This window comes from Catharus ustulatus, chromosome 8 (genome assembly GCF_009819885.2).
Source record: "Catharus ustulatus isolate bCatUst1 chromosome 8, bCatUst1.pri.v2, whole genome shotgun sequence".
Taxonomy (NCBI): Eukaryota; Metazoa; Chordata; class Aves; order Passeriformes; family Turdidae; genus Catharus; species Catharus ustulatus.
Window position 1 is genome coordinate 20607162 of NC_046228.1, and position 15835 is coordinate 20622996.

At 38.3% G+C, this 15835-nt stretch overlaps 1 protein-coding gene across 5 annotated transcripts in view; it reads left to right on the forward strand.

The window, feature by feature from the left end:
- SEC24C (SEC24 homolog C, COPII coat complex component) overlaps window positions 1–15835 on the forward strand; it is a 38505-nt gene that overhangs the window by 5896 nt on the left and 16774 nt on the right. The window contains exons 2-10 of one of the 5 annotated variants that reach the window (XM_033066142.1): window positions 1603–1802; window positions 4724–4810; window positions 7194–7335; window positions 8201–8379; window positions 9616–10056; window positions 11342–11472; window positions 12649–12717; window positions 14410–14521; window positions 15326–15453. In XM_033066142.1, the coding sequence (XP_032922033.1) occupies window positions 1631–1802; window positions 4724–4810; window positions 7194–7335; window positions 8201–8379; window positions 9616–10056; window positions 11342–11472; window positions 12649–12717; window positions 14410–14521; window positions 15326–15453 (1461 nt within the window). In that variant the 5' untranslated portion in view covers window positions 1603–1630. The remainder of the gene's footprint in view (window positions 1–1602; window positions 1803–4723; window positions 4811–7193; window positions 7336–8200; window positions 8380–9615; window positions 10057–11341; window positions 11473–12648; window positions 12718–14409; window positions 14522–15325; window positions 15454–15835) is intronic. The other 4 variants (XM_033066146.1, XM_033066143.1, XM_033066145.1 and 1 more) reach the window with 4 other exon arrangements.

Below are 15835 nucleotides of genomic sequence, written 5' to 3' on the forward strand. Positions count from 1 at the left end.
TGTTTACTAGCTATAGGAGGTTAAACGTAGCTTTTATGTTTTGTGCTAGCTTTCTTTTTTAAGTAATTGAATCTCCTCGTTGTGATATATGTATTCCCTTTATTGTATGTACAAAAGAATTTCTTCATGAGATTCTTACAGAGCTGTAGTTCTTCCAGTAGCTTTGCTGTACAACTGTGGTGTCAGTTCCTGAAATAATTCTTTGGCATCATATTTTTGGTAATGTGAAGAACCAACCTTAGCATTGTTTGGCATGTCCTAATCAGAGTGTAGACAAACAAGTCTGGGGCTTTGATACCTGATTGAGTTAAACTACAGATTCCTGGTCAGGATTTGTTTCTCCTGACTATTCCGCCTCTGTCTCCTCTGTGTTAAGATATTAAGATTTACTTTGTATCTTTAGCACACAAGTTCATCCTAGAATTTGGAAAAAATATGAGGGCAATATTAGTTATTTATTTTACCTTTACTTAGCATTTTTATATAAACTGATGGTTTTTAGTAAATAATTTATTGCCCTAAACATGTTTCTGTAGTAGGTAGTCTTAGCTGAAGAGGCTAACAGTGACATGGAGTGTCCAAAGAAGTACAGGGGATGCAAAATATTCTTACAAGAAACACTCCATGAGGGAATCTCCTGCCCCTGAGGTAATCTCCTTGATTCTCCACAAATGAAAGTCACTGTGGGTTAACTGCCTGCTTGCTGTTGTACAAATTGCTTGCTTGGTGTGAGGTCTAAAAATAACAGTTCTGCTTTTCTTGTTATAAAGCTAGTCAGTCTCTTTATACAGTTAGTTAGGGGAGTTGGGGATCTGTTGAGCAAGATTTCTTGAAAAAGTTTGCTAAGAAGTGTCTCTCCTGTCTCTGACACTCTGTTTCCGGTCTTATACTTTGGTATAATTCCTTTAGTGCCATCTTTGCCTGTAATTATTTTCCATTATGAACACCTTTCCTAGGTGAAAATTTTGCTTTTGGAATATCTTTATTTTCTGAAATGTATGTACATAGCAAGGACTTTAAATCATCTGTTGCTGGAAAAAAAAAAAGGCTATAGCACCCTGTGCTAGTCCTGTTCTAGATTCTATCAAACACTTCAAGCAGCTGCCTTTGTGGATGGTGAAGCGTGCTGCTTGTAACAAGGAAACATGATCAAGTAAACTAACACAGAGGTGACAGCTGAACTTGTTCAGTGTTATTGAAGTGTTATGTTAAGGAATTGCTCATTTATAGAATGAAATCTATTTTCTGTTGGTCTGATTCTGTGAGGTGGAAGTAGTTTGAAAGGTTTCTCAAGAAGCTTGATAATAATCTGCTATGGAATGGCAAATGATGGTATTTTTATCTAAGATGATGATCACAGGTCTTACCAGGATGAAATGCTGAGTAAATTGATTAGAAAACATAGTTTCTGAAAATACTGTTTTAAATAGGTCTTGTAAAGCATTTATCTTACTTGAAAAAATTGCTGTGCAACAGTAAGTTACCATTAATGTTTTAGTTTCCCAAATACCTTAGGATCTCTCACTTACTTGAAAACAGTAGGGAAGCTGGCCAGTTTGGTTTTATATCTAATAAAAGTGATTTTTTCCCCCCTTTTTGCAGGTGAGGTTAGTTTGGGGATGTGAACACAATGAGTGTAAACCAGCAAGCTCACACGGGGCCTCCTTACGGGCAACCTCAGCCTGGCTATCAGGGATACCAGCAGCCTGCCTACGGACAGTCCCTGCCAGGGGCTCCCCAGGCGCAGTACGGAGCTTACAATGGGCCGATGCCAGGATACCAACAGCCAGCCCCTCCACAAGGTACTGCTCAGCCAATGCTTCGTGATTGATAACCTGGGAATTATGGCATGCATGGAATGTTTGCTGGGTAGCTGTACAATATCCTGGCTTTTTGTGGTAGTGACTATCTTTTTTTCTCTATGTGATTTGCATGATGCTAAAAATCATGTTGTCTCATATTCTGAGGTTATTGTACTATCTCTTGTTCAGTTTAGTAGGGCTTACTCTTCTTTTGGTAGGTCATAAAATTAACATGTTGAGATACAACCTGCTTTTTTCTCCATGTCCATGTCCCTATGTTCCTGAAGCACATGACTAGAAGAGTCTTCCTGATGTTGAGAGGTTATGTTGAGAGGCAGCAGTTAGGGAGTGTAACAGATTTATAATTGACACTGCCTTACATTATTATATAGAAAGCTCTGCACTCCATCCGAAAAGATTAAGACGTACAACTCCAGAGCTATTTTCTCTAATGTCTTTAAATTCAATTAAAAGTATGTGGACATGTGGCAAGCTAATGTAGTCCAGAATTTCACGGATTCTGCAGGATCATATCCTTTGTTATTTTTGTATGTTAAAAAATATAAGTAAGTCAACTTCTGTTTTCCTGTTTTCAAAAGAGAGACCGATTTTAATAAAGAACTTTGAGTCTTGGTTTTCAAGGATGTTAATTGCTTTGGGAAATCAATAGGGGCTTTAACATTTGAAATGTAGAGGAAAAAATACTATTGCTTTGAATGCAAGTATGTCTGCCTTTTCAGATCACAAAGATGATTTCAGTTTTGCTGAAATTAGCACAACATGAACTTAAAAATATTTGTTTTGGTTTCAAATGAGTGTTTTAAAGTAATTAGGACTGTGCTGGTCATGCTAATCATCTCTGTACTGTTCCCCTGTGCACATACATCTTAAGTCTTTTGCAACTTCTTTAATTTTAACCCAGACTCAATGAGAAGGATAGAACAATCGAAGTGCCTCTAGTTGTCTTGAAACTAACAGAAGTGGGGAACTGAAATTTGGATGCTGAATAATTGCACTGTTGGATTTTTGTCTAGAGTTAGTAGAGTAGTGTAGAAAAAGGGTAGAGTGTGGTGTGGTAAAGAATAGGTTATTCAAGCGCTCCATCCTCCTTTGTTTTCCATAATCCTCTTCCTCCCATACTGTCAATAAATCTCTTCTAACAGCACTTTTAATCTGAGAGTTTTGAACTAATTTCACAAGGGGTTTGAATTCCTGTGAAAGTAATGAAAATCATTTCTGAGTGGAGGAAAGAAGCTGTGCTTCCTGGGAGAACAGAGGCAGAGCTCAGGCACGGAGTGCTTTGACTGCCTGCTGTAACCAGCGACTAAATCGTGTTTTCTGTCCAGTGGAAGGACTGGGGAGAAATTGGACTTGCTTTAGTAAAAGAGAGAAGGGGATTCAAAAGAACAGAAATTACCACAGATTTGGAAAAGTTGCATCAGTACAGCTATTTATAGAAAAGAGGTTTTAGCTGTTAGCAGTGTGAAGAGTGATTAGGGTGTTTGTGAAAAGAAACTGATGAGCATCTTCTATCAGATACTTCAAGAATTTTCAGATTTTGCAAGCCTGAAAAGCATTGCTTTTTAAGGGAATTAACTTTTTTCTTCTAGATTATTTCTGGTTTACCTTTTTAAATTTTGGGACAACTCAGTAAGGACATACCTAGATACCTTGATAACATTCATATAAACTTGTGCAGATTAAAAATGCAGATTTTTGTGCCAGTAGCGGTTGAAAGGTGGTGTGACTCTGAGGGCAGCAAGGTAGTCTTATTCGAACAACAAAACTGCATTGCACTACTCAAGTGGTGTCACATGTACTTTATTGTTATTACCAGGCTCAAGTAGTGTCACGTGTACTTTATTGTTATTATCAGGCAAAGGCCATCCACAGTTTGTGGGGATTTTTTTCCATATTTTGTTCTGAGACCATCATTCCTGGACTTAGCAGACTGTGTTAAGGAAATCTGAATTGTCAGACTGTGCATTTTGGGCCCGCTGTTTAGGATTCCTATCTTTAGAAGAAAGAAATGTAAAATTCAACAGCCAGAGGTTGACCTGTCAGTGGCTGCTGAGTATGAAATCCCTGTGGAGGAGGGAATCAGAGGAACAACACATTATCAGAGACAGCAGACAGGTGATAGTAAAAATAGTGACAGTTATCCTTTCTGCCAGCACCTCCAACACCTTGTGTTTACTGCAAGTCTTTGGGGCAAGACCTATTGTAGCTGCATAATATAGAGGAAAAATAATTAATTTTGGAGGCAGGAATTCAGAACGGGTAAAGGGAAAACTGCCAATGTTGTTCTGTAATTTCAAAGTAGTTGTCTTAGGGATTTATTTTTAAAATAACAGTAAAATTGCTTTGGGGAGTGAGTGGAAAAATGCTGGGAGCCGGTGCCACCCTTAGTCAGGGAGCATTTCACATCTGATTTATGTGACAAACCCTGACTCTAAGTGGAATCATGGGAATGCCATGGCAGTAATGATAGTCTTTCTGAGGACCAGAAGTGGAGTGCTCTGGTGCTAGCTGAAAATAGCTGCTTCTTGCTATGAGAATACTGAAAGAATCAGGACAGTTTTGCCCCAGTCCTTTAGTCAGTCTGTTGGTTTCGTTCAGATGAGGTCATGCAGTTGAAGGTACAAATACAATTACCTGAATACCAGTAACAATTAGGCTGTATATTGTTTTACACAGGCTTGCTTTATGAAAATGTTAGCACTTGTATTAGTGTAAAGGCTGCATTTGTAATATGTTGTGCATGGTAGAAGAGAAGGAGTATAGTTTAAGGAAGGAGGTGGTAGATGACAATAATTTTTTGTATGAGATATTTTCTGGACTGGAGACTTCTCAGCATTGGAAAGGCTGTGTCTCAGTGCTTTCTCTCAGGCTTGATTTACTGGTGTATTCTGTCTTTTCAGGTTACTTTCCTTCCTTGGGGTTTCCTTCGAAGGGCTCTCCTGTATCTCTCAACTCTGACACTTCTTCTCTTGCACCTAATTTCATAGGTAAATGGTGTCCTTTCTGTGGGAGTGTTTGTGCCGTGTCACTTCTTCTGTGCCAAGTTCCCATTTAATACGGATATTTATCTCAAAGGTTGGGTGCCTGGTTGTTCAGGCAGAGGTGGGTGGGACATTTCCCAATCTATTTGTAGGCAGTATTCCAGAAGCATAAATGGGATATGAAGAAATAACCCTAGCAGAAATCCCTTATGCATGCAGATTCATAGATAAAACCTGACTCGTGATTAACGCTTTCTGAAGTCTGATTTCAAAACCTGGATTGGCCCATTCAGATTCTGTCAGGTACAATCCTTAGTTTAAATGAACTGGACCTCACCCTTGAAAGGGAAGGTAAGGTTTGAAATTATAGCATTGCAAAGAAGTGAAAAATTTCCTCAAACCACCAGGAAACTGTTGCTGGAAGTAATGAAATTTGTGTAGCTTGTCCTTTTGTATAAGGGAAAAAACAAGTTTTTAACTTCCTTGGCTTATACTTACCCAAGTATATGTTAGGAATAATTATTTTTCTAAAAAATTGTGACTTGAAGAAGGAAATATCTTTTCACAACTAGCAATCAAAATGTAAGAATTAGAAATACTGCAAGAAACCATATTGTACTTTTCCTTTTTTTGAACTAGTGGTATTTTGGAAGAGCTATTTCTGGAGGTGTCGATTTGTTTAGAAGATTAGGGTGTCGGAAGACAACCATATAGGCTCAAGGCTTTGAGGAAAATTGTAGGCATTTCCCATTTGGCTGTAAGCTACCTCCATTTTGAGGTCTGTAAATGAGTAAGAACATTGCAAAGATGTTGAGGATTTGTCAAGAATAATGAATTTTAGGCTAATAAACCACTAGATACCTATACCTGTTCTAGTGATTTCTTTTTCAGTGACTGTTTGAGTGGTCTGTAGTAGGGGTGACAGAAGTGTATTTGAGATGAGAACTAGTAAAAACATACTTATAAAGCTTTTTCTGAAGTAAGCACATATTTGTCAAATGGTATGCCTGTTAAATTTGGGGGTAGAGTTTAACTTTAATGTATATAAAAAAAGTGCATAGGGTCCCTCCAGAAATTGGATTAAATACACCTTCAAAAGATATAAGAAGGCCAAACAGTATACATGTACTATCAAAGGAAAGACTCTGGAAAATAGATGTGAGGTATCACAAAGGAAATTAAAAAGAAATAACGTACAAATAGAGATCGGGAAATGATTAGCCAGAGGAATAGTAAGATGAAGGTGCCTTAACAGTAGTTCAGAAAAGACAAGATTAATGAGATGAAAGTATATAAAAATAATAAATGTCTCTAAGAGTAATTAAATCCTGTTTCAAAATGAAGAACAAGAGGAAGTTTAGTAATAAAGAATGAAACCAGAAAAATTATCAGTTATACAAGGTCTAGTTAATTCCTTCCTTCACTTCAGATTTGCTAAGAATTGGATATAGCAGGTAAGATAAAAGATGAGTTGAAACCTCATGCTTTAGAGTGTAAATTATACTGTAGAATTGAGAAGTGGCTCCCCTTATTTCCTATTTTGTAATGATTCCTCACAAGAAGGTTTCAGAATCCCTTTGAAACTTGCCATGCCAGTCACTGTCAGAGTGACACAGCTGCATATGTGTGGGCCTGGTCTCAGGGGACACTGGACTTAATGGTACCCCTTGTGTGAAATAGGTTCCCTTGTGGTTAACAGGCATGGTCACACACTTGTTCTAACTACCAACTTTGTTAATACAGTATTATTAAAAGACAAGTTTACATTCTCTTTTTTCTCTTTTTGGAAGTAAAAACCGCAGTTGATCTGCTGGTATTGTGTCCAACATTTTGGTGGTCTGTGGAAAGACTGGTTTCTGAGGCAAATATATTTGAGCTGTGACCGAACCATCTCAGTCTGAAAGATAGAAAAATATTTGTGTTAGCCTCCAAGCCTGAGAGGTTGGAAAAAACAGTCCCATTATGTTATATATAAATGCAGTAAGTCATGTAGCTTTCGAAAATGGAATCTGCTTGCATAGCCTGTTTACCTTTGAGGTAGGGAAAACTGATTTGTGATGAACATTAGTTTCCACTGAATACTCTTGGTTTAGATAAAAATAATTGGACTTGGAGGGGAGAGGATTCAGTACCTTACTGACAAGGTAATTTTTTTTCTTCATAAAAGATGAAGTTGTCTTCTGAACACCTTCCACAGCCCATATTTTCTGCTTGATCTGTGTGGAGATGGTAACTAGTAACATTGGCTAAAAATATTTGTGCATAAATTATTTGTTGCTCATTGAGTGTTGTTACAGCAATTCTTCAATTGAATTTTTCATGGTAATTGGTTCAAACCCTTGTTTCTATAATTTTTGGTATTTTAATTTCTTTGTCCTTATGGTTGTAGGTTCATTAAGAGCCCCGCCAACATCTGGAGCTCCTCCTCCAGCCTCTGGAGCGTCTCATCCTTCTGGCCCCTTGGCATACAATCAATTTGAACATGGAGATGTGCAGAATGGAATTCCAGCCTCAGCAGCCCCAGTGCAGAGGTGCATATGAGAAGAGTGAATTGTAACAAAATCCCACCTTGGTAGACTTGTGCTAGGTCTAGACTTTTTAGATCTAAATCAAACTTCGGGTTTTGTGGTGGATATTGATTTTTTTCATTGCTTTGTTATTGTTTTGGAGCAACGTTTTACCACAGGGGTATTTGTTAGACAGTGAGTATATCTGGAGATGAAAAACCTGTGAAAGGATATGAGCAGATGTCAGTGACTGATGAAGACCTCTTCTCCTAAGACATTCTTTGAGGTGTTCATTTTCCCCTAAAAAAAATCAGTTGCACCCACACAACTGTAGCCCTTGTTCCTTGTCAGTATGAAATGATCTCTGGAGCATGTGACAGTCTTTACTGAATAACTTCTTAGTATTGATTCTGGGCCCTCTTCTGTCCCTTATGGGTCCCTGAGTTACTGTCATCTGAGGCTCTTCTACATGTTTTCCAGAAAGATACTGCCATTACCACTGTGGTGAAAGTGGCAATAGACATGGGCAGTTCAAATGTTTTGAGTGGCATAACATTCTTACATAACTGTGCAGGCCTTGCTGTTGCTCACCCTAGAGACTCTATGCAGCATTTCTGATTTGTGGCAATAACTGAAATGGAGTTAACAAAAATACAGGATTTGTATTTTAAGAGCTAATAGTTTTTTTGGGGATTTTTTTTTTGTTTGATGAAAGGGATTTAGGTACATGCAGAATATGTAATTATTTTCTAAAACTGAACTACAATGTTTCATGTAAATATCTGAGACCCAGATAGTGTTTATGTGCTGGAACAATTTTAAAAGGCACAGAGAATTGTAACTTCTTCTATAAGGAGGAATCAATTCAGTTTCTCATCTTCCCTCCCAGACCACCTGCTTCTCAGCCGTTTCTGCCAGGCTCAGCACCCACGCCTGTCAGCCAGATATCTACGTTCCAGCAATATGGGCCCCCCCCAGCCAGCGTGCAGCAGCTCAGGAATCACATGGCAGGGATGACAATTGGCAGTACTGCAGCCTCTGCTCCTCCCCCAGCTGGACTGGGCTATGGTAAGGTTTCCTGGCTTCAGAAGTATGCTATTGATTTTCATTTTTGCTAGTAATTTCATAAAAGATTTTTTCTTGTCAGTGATTCATTACCATATGGTTATGGGAATTCTCTGGGTGTTTAGTGTTTACATTTGCCATGGTAAACAGTAGTTTTCTTAACTAATAAGGTCATAATTGGGGAAAACAGATGTGAGACTATTGTAGGGGACAGTGCTTGCACTGCTGGAACATGAGTAACAAAGGAGAGTAACACTGGTCCTTGACTAGTGAATCTTGTGAAACACAGTACAGTCTGCCCCTACGTCACCTTGGAGAGTCTACATGTCTTGCCACTGTTGTGCAGCAGCCCAGTCAAAAAACAAACAAAAAAAACCCCAAAAACCAAAACAAACAAAAAATAAAAAACCAACAAGAAAGGAAAAATGGCCCTGTAAATGTAAATCACAAAGGACTGAAAATACTCTGAACGATTGTGTGTAGGGTTCTGCTGGAAGTCAAGAAGACATTTACTTAAATAGTAGAAACTGAATTTATGGTATTAGTTCTATAGTCTCATTGCTGTAGATTAGGGGACTTTTTAAATTGAAGAGTGGAGTTTTGTCTTTATGTGTAAGCTGGACTGCAAAAGTCCAAAACTATTTAAAAATTGTTTTGCTAAAGAACTTCTTAACAAGCGTCTTGTAAGATCGATTTTATAAGAAAATTAGGAGTAGGTAGGGGGATACAGATTTTCTTGGCCTTTTGGCAGTGTTTTTGTCAAAAATTATTCTCAGAAATAGTACAGCACTACATACAAATGATGCTAGTTTCATGCTGTTACAACCAGTGATCTACAGACTCCAACTGAGTGGGGAGTTTAAGACGGAAACTTAGTTCAAGAAATCTATGGATAGACTTGTGGTGGTTTATGTTTTGTATATTCCTGGCTTTGCCCTTTTTTCTGGCTCTGAAGCCTGAAATGTATTCTGATTATGTAAAATAAGCAGCTCAGACTTTGAGAGAGAAGGCAGTGATAGAACTATTGAGTTTTAGATCCCCTGAAGGAATTTCAGCTGTCAGTCTAGGAGAATAGTCACTTGTCTCTGCTAGTACTGGTAAGTTCATCTGAAGATGAGAAAGTGGTAGATTTACTGAGGTGATGTGGAGCAAATAGGTTTTTCTTGCATCTTAATTATCTTGAGGATAGAAGAAAATGATGTTTTATCTTTTTTTTTTTTTTCTTACCTGGTCCCCCAGCATCGGTTCCTCCAGTCTCAGGAAGCTTTAGTGCAACAAGATCTGGTCTCTACACACCTTACAGTACAAGCCAAGGACCCCCTCTTACCAGTGTGTCTCAGGGTCTTCCTGTGGCACAGCCTCCATTTCCTGCTCAGACAGTATCAACTCAGCGCCTACCTACTCAAGTTCCTGCTTTTACCCCACCTCCTCCTTCTACAGGGGTTGGACCTTCCTCTTACCCTCCTACCACAGGCGCTCCAAGACCACCTGCCATGCCAGGCCCACCACTGCCTGGGCAGACAGTTGCTGGACCACCATCATCCCAGCCTAATCATGTATCCTCACCCCCACCTCCATCAACTATGGCAGGGCTGCACCCTGGGCCTCCCATGAGTGGTCTCCATGGACCACCTCCTCCCACTCATCCTCCTCAGCCAGGATACCCAATGCAGCAGAATGGTGAGTATTGCTTCCATAGCAATTTTAAGTTACTTATTCTCTGTATGCTGCAAACTGGGAGCCAGATGTCACATTGTCTCTTGTGGGCTCCTGGTTGCACATTAAAACTTCCCTCTTGTTTCCCTGTGCTCGTGTCTGAGATAATATAATGTGGCATTCTAAGATATTTTATAATACAGGTTTTAATCAGATTAATGTAACTAAAGGAATACTAGCTTACTTGGCCAAAAAAGTGTTTAGCAATTAGTGCCATAATACTACCAGAACTTGTGATCAAAATTTTTTTATGGACTCTGACTTGATGTCTGCAACCTTACCTGTTCAAAAATAGGCATCGGAAATACTGAAAAGCCTTATTTTATATTTTTTAAATTTGTGACCACTGTGTATATGCAATGTGTATGAAAGGAGTTGTTAAACGTTGAAAAAGGAGTTGCTATGTTTTCTCCTTTAATTTGCATAGCCATATTTTTCTCCCTTGTAGAAGCTTGCATGTCTTAAATGTACTTAAAAGTGAATTAAAACCAGTTTTGACTGGTTTTTAATCAATAACACTTACAGATAGCTGTGATAAATAATCAGGTGCAAATGTTAGGATTGAGAATCCCATCCCCCATGCATGCATAGCTGGACAGCTAAATTACTTCAAAAAATCTGTTCAAATTCCTATGAACTGTAAAAGTACTAATGGGTTAAATCATGCTGTTACTCTGTAAGTGACTGGAATTGTCTAAAACCATATGAAATAGCTTCAGGTGGTTACAAAACAAAAGACAAAAATTGCACATCAGCCTATTAACTTTAATTTCCAGCAAGCCAAAACTGCCCACGGGAACTCCTTGCATATCTTTAATTTGAAGAATTAGGGATCATCCACTAGCTTTTGTGGCTGTTCTGTGTGCACTTTCTATTAGACAGTTCTGCAGGTAAATGTTCATAGTGCATGATCATAATGTGCATTGTAATCAACAATTACAAACTCTGGAACTATTTACAGTAGTCTCCTGGTTTGGGCTGAGGTAGAGCTAATAGAGTTCAGACTGAAAACCTGTTTCCTTAAGTCTAGTTTTGAGGTTTCTGTCTGTCTGTCGATAGAGATGTACCAGTCTAAGCTGAAGCACTGTGATAAATATGTTTAATTGTGATTAATTGAAAAGTACATGACTTTATTTTTCTTGAGGGTTTTTCTTTTTTTTTAATAATGGCAGGAAATGTGGGAAGTGCCAAATGAAGAAATGTGTAGTATTAAGCCACTGTTTGATTTTTATGTTTTTTTCTTGTAAAGGTTCCTTTGGACAGATAAGGGGTCCCCAGCCAAACTATGGAGGAGCCTATCCAGGAGCACCAAATTATGGAAGTCCACCTGGACCACCACCTCCACCAAAACGCTTGGATCCAGATTCCATTCCTAGCCCTGTAAGTTTACTTGTTCTTACCAGTGTAACTCTGCCATGGTGTCTTTGCATAAAGCAACTGACAAAGACCAAAGCTGAAAACAGGTTTTTCATTCCAAGGACCATCAGTCTGTTTTCCTACTTGAGTTTCTCTCTTCTATCCACCTTCAGTCTTTTGTGATGAATAAGCCCAGAGGCGCTATTTTTCTTAGTGACTAAAGAAAGGCACTACGTATGGAAATCACTGCTCTAATTCCTCAGGTCTTTTTCTGTATTGTGTTATCTTTTGAGAACCCTTGAGGGCTTTGATTAAACTTGTTTCTCCATTTCTGGATTCTTGCATAATGATTTTCCAAGGTGAACTAATTTCAGGTTTTGAGGTGACAGTCTGTGAACTGTGTGATCTATGTTTGAAGTATGGTTAGTAGGAGGTGATTGTAGTGCTTTTCCTATAATCTGTCAAAAAACTGTTTTGTGTATTTTTGGCTCATGAAGTCATGATGCTACATCAGTCAAATATGGACAGCTTCTCAAACTGGGATTTTCTTTCGGAGTGGAGGTTCTGAGACAGGATAAGCAGTTATATGTAATGGTTAGCAACGATGAGTAATATTAAGCCTGGTGGTATTATTGCCACTAGTCTACTGTGCTGTTCTTGCACTGCTCTTGATGCTGTTTCTGTACTTCCAAGCTATGAAAACAATGTAGCCTTGAGTTAGAGCAGAACTGATGTTATTCAGAAGGAACTTCTGTTTTAAAAAATTACCTCTTTGGATTCCAAGTTTATGTAAAACTTACTATTGTATTTTTTTCATAGAATATAAATCTTTAATTGCTTGTCTGCCTCTCTTCTTTTCCACTAAATGAAATCTCAAATGGCTTGTGTCAGTTGCTTTCATGTTAGCATGTTCTTAAAACATAAATCCTCAGTTTCTAACCAAAATGAGCAGGTGAGCCACTGCATTAGCAAGGCGTTCAGAGCCAAGCCCAGTGTTCTGGCAAGACTGGTTTTGGGATCAGTGTATGCTATGGAAGCTGATGTGTCCTGTTGCATGAACCAGTATCTAAACGTATCTAATTCAGGTATCTATAGGTTTGGGTAGAGAGAAGTAACACTGTTACTTTTTGGTTTTATATTCTCTCTCTCTTTTTTTTTTTCTTTTTTTGGCACTCTTATTTCTTACTTAAAAAAAAATAGCAACTTAATGAGCTGCCACCCCAGCAGAAACCCAGGCACAGAATAGACCCAGATGCAATTCCTAGTCCAGTAAGTGCTGTATATATGTCAATTGTAGTCTGTGTGTTGGTGACCATCCGTGCATGCCTGAAACCTGAACTTCACCTTACTAACCCTCCATCATTAATCTTTTACCCTTTCCTTGCTGTCTTCTGCTTGCCTTATCAAAATGAGTAACATTACACCACGAGGTTGTTAAAATCTACTGTGATGAATGGTGAGGCAATAGAAAGCAGTGTTTCAGAAACAGATCATGAAGAATGTCTCCCCCTCACTTTGTCTGGTCTTTAGGATATTGCCTTCAGCAGATTCCAGCTGGCATTTCCAGTGTAAGCCAGTAGTATAATTGCCATACAACACACATGATGTGCGTTTCACATCAGCACGCACACAGCATGAGCTCTTGTAGCCATGTTTTGATCAGGATTTGATTACTGTTCTTGTTGATAAACCAGTACTGGGCTAGTGCTCTGGAGTTCTAAAATTGCAGATGAACTGAAGTTTTTAAAATGTTAATTCCTGGTACAAATCTTCTAGTATAAGGCATGGGGAGCTACAAACATTCTGTCATTATCTGTGCTCATGCATAACCATTAAATTTGGAATTTTAAAATTTAATGTTTATGTTGGAGAATCTTATCTAAAGAGAGAAAAAAGCAGCTACCTTTTGGATTGGGAGAAAAAAAAACACTTTTGGGATTTTGTTACCCTATGTCACTTCTTCCTCATGTAGACAAAGGTCACCATTTAACAGGTTCCAATGGAGAGATCACCAGCGTCAGTCAGCCTGTAGACTTTTGAAACAGTACTAAATTTATTCTTGAGTAGTCACTGGAGCTATGGGAGGCTCTTTGCTGGTAGCTTGCAATGTGTAGTGAGAGGGTGGAAGTTCTGCTATACAAACTTCTGCATTTCCAAATCTACTCTGGGCGAAGGCAGGTGTGCTTGATGGCAAAATAAGAGCAGAAGAATGATGGCTAGATTCAATTCTTTCATTCTGTCACCACTATGGAAATGTAGTTTGAACTGTGTACAGCTACAAAGGTCAGTGCATATTTTAGTTAAGTAAAACTATTTAATACAGTTCCATTATCTTAAGCAAATATACAGTTGTGAAGGGTTTGAAATACCAAGAAATTTAAGATTTTTACAGGCTTTGAAGTTTGATTCATTGACAAGTCTATCAAAGTTTCACTTTCACATTCCTAGAGTTCAAATCACAAGCCCTTGAGCACCACAAAGCAATGAAGACTTCCACCTGAGCTTGCAAATCATCTGTCTTTAGGCCAGAGTTAGAGTGGTTAGAAATAAAGGCATACTATGAAAACAGCGGGACCATAATGGAAAGAAAAAGCCGGGTTACCCATAGGACTTCTGATTCTTATTTGGCTAGAACTGTACAGGGGAGTACTACCAAAAATTCCTTTATTGATCTGAGTTTGGCTTTTATGAGTTCAGATCAGTCTTCAAAACACAAAATATGCTCCTACTAAGAATACTTGGGGAAAAATACTCTTTGCAGCTTGTCATTTATTGTTAGTCATTAAGTACTATTTGAAATCAAACTGAGAGGTGACTGCTTGACAAAATTTACTTGCTCTTCCTATTTTTAGAGATAGTAATGTTTACCTCAGGTCCCCTTTTCACTGCCTTAGAGATTTTTTTTGTTTTACAGTACTTTGAAGCCAAACCTCTATAATAACATGGTATTTTCCGTAACAGATTCAAGTGATTGAAGATGACAGAAATAACCGTGGGTCAGAACCATTTGTCACTGGAGTGAGAGGGCAGGTCCCACCTCTTGTTACTACAAATTTCTTAGTCAAAGATCAAGGTAAATTGTTTTTCTTTTCTTAAACAAACAAACAAAACACAAATCCCAAAGAGTCAGTGACAGAACTGTGTCTTTACAGGAAACATGTGCTTTACCAACAGAAGCTTAGCTTCAGGTCCTGAACTCAGTTTAGATTCTCCTGATTGTTTGGTAGCTGGTAACCAATTTGCAGGTAAAAAATGTTTTCCAAGGCAGTATCTAGGACCAGCATTAGCAGAGACATCAGAAAGCAGCAAATGAAGCTTCTTCTGTAGAGCTTTATAAAAAATATATAAGAATTGAAATCTACTAGCAACATCATTGGAATTGGACTGGAAACTGTATTTTTTAAAATTAGGTGGGATGTAAATTGGTATGAGGGTTCTGTAGAGAAAAGATATTCCATCTTTTAATTGCTGACACTGTTTTTGAGTTTTAAAGTTCCAGAAAAAACTTCAGAATCTGATTCTATATTCAAGTATTTTAGTCTTCAACCAAAATTATGACATGAAACAGTAGAAATGTTTGAGTAGAGTTTTCTGTCTACACTATGTTTTAGTCTGTGAATATATGAAACAGAAATGCCTTTTTATAGGTTTAGATTGACAGGAAGTCAAGTTCATTTGTTTTAAGGTTTTTTATTATATGTAGTTAATCATGAAGAGGTATTGTATTTGGAATTCAAGTTTTCCATAGATTAAAACTCATTATTTAGGTAAGCTGTTAGTGTCTGTGACTTAACAACACAAGGTACCTTTGTTTCTGTTCTTGAATGTAAACTTAATTTTTACTGAAATTTGTGGGGCTTTTTTATTTGTTCCCCAGGTAATGCAAGCCCCCGCTACATCAGATGCACATCTTACAATATTCCCTGCACCTCTGACATGGCCAAACAATCCCAAGTTCCCCTGGCTGCTGTCATTAAGCCACTGGCTACTCTGCCACCAGAGGAGGTGAGAACCATGCGTAGAATTATGTGTGCCGTGTGCACAGTGGGCAGGAAAATGCTTCAGGTGCCAGCATTTAACAGATATGTTTAGAAGGCATATTTAGGTAATGAAGACCAGGTAAACATTAATTCTCCAGCAGGTGTGTGATAGATACCTGTAAAGCAGAAGAATGTTGTGTTCAAAGCATTTAATATTTTGACTGCTGTGATAATTTTAGCTTTTTTGCAGTAGCTGTCAAGCACTGTGACTAAATGACCAAAATACTAGGATGGTCACAAAGGCGTACACTTCCAGCTGATCTCAGTTTCTTTCTTCATCTAAAGTGTTTAAATGGTTGCTAATCATAGGTGTTAAGTCTTTTCTAGAATGCCCTGTTGTGAAATTG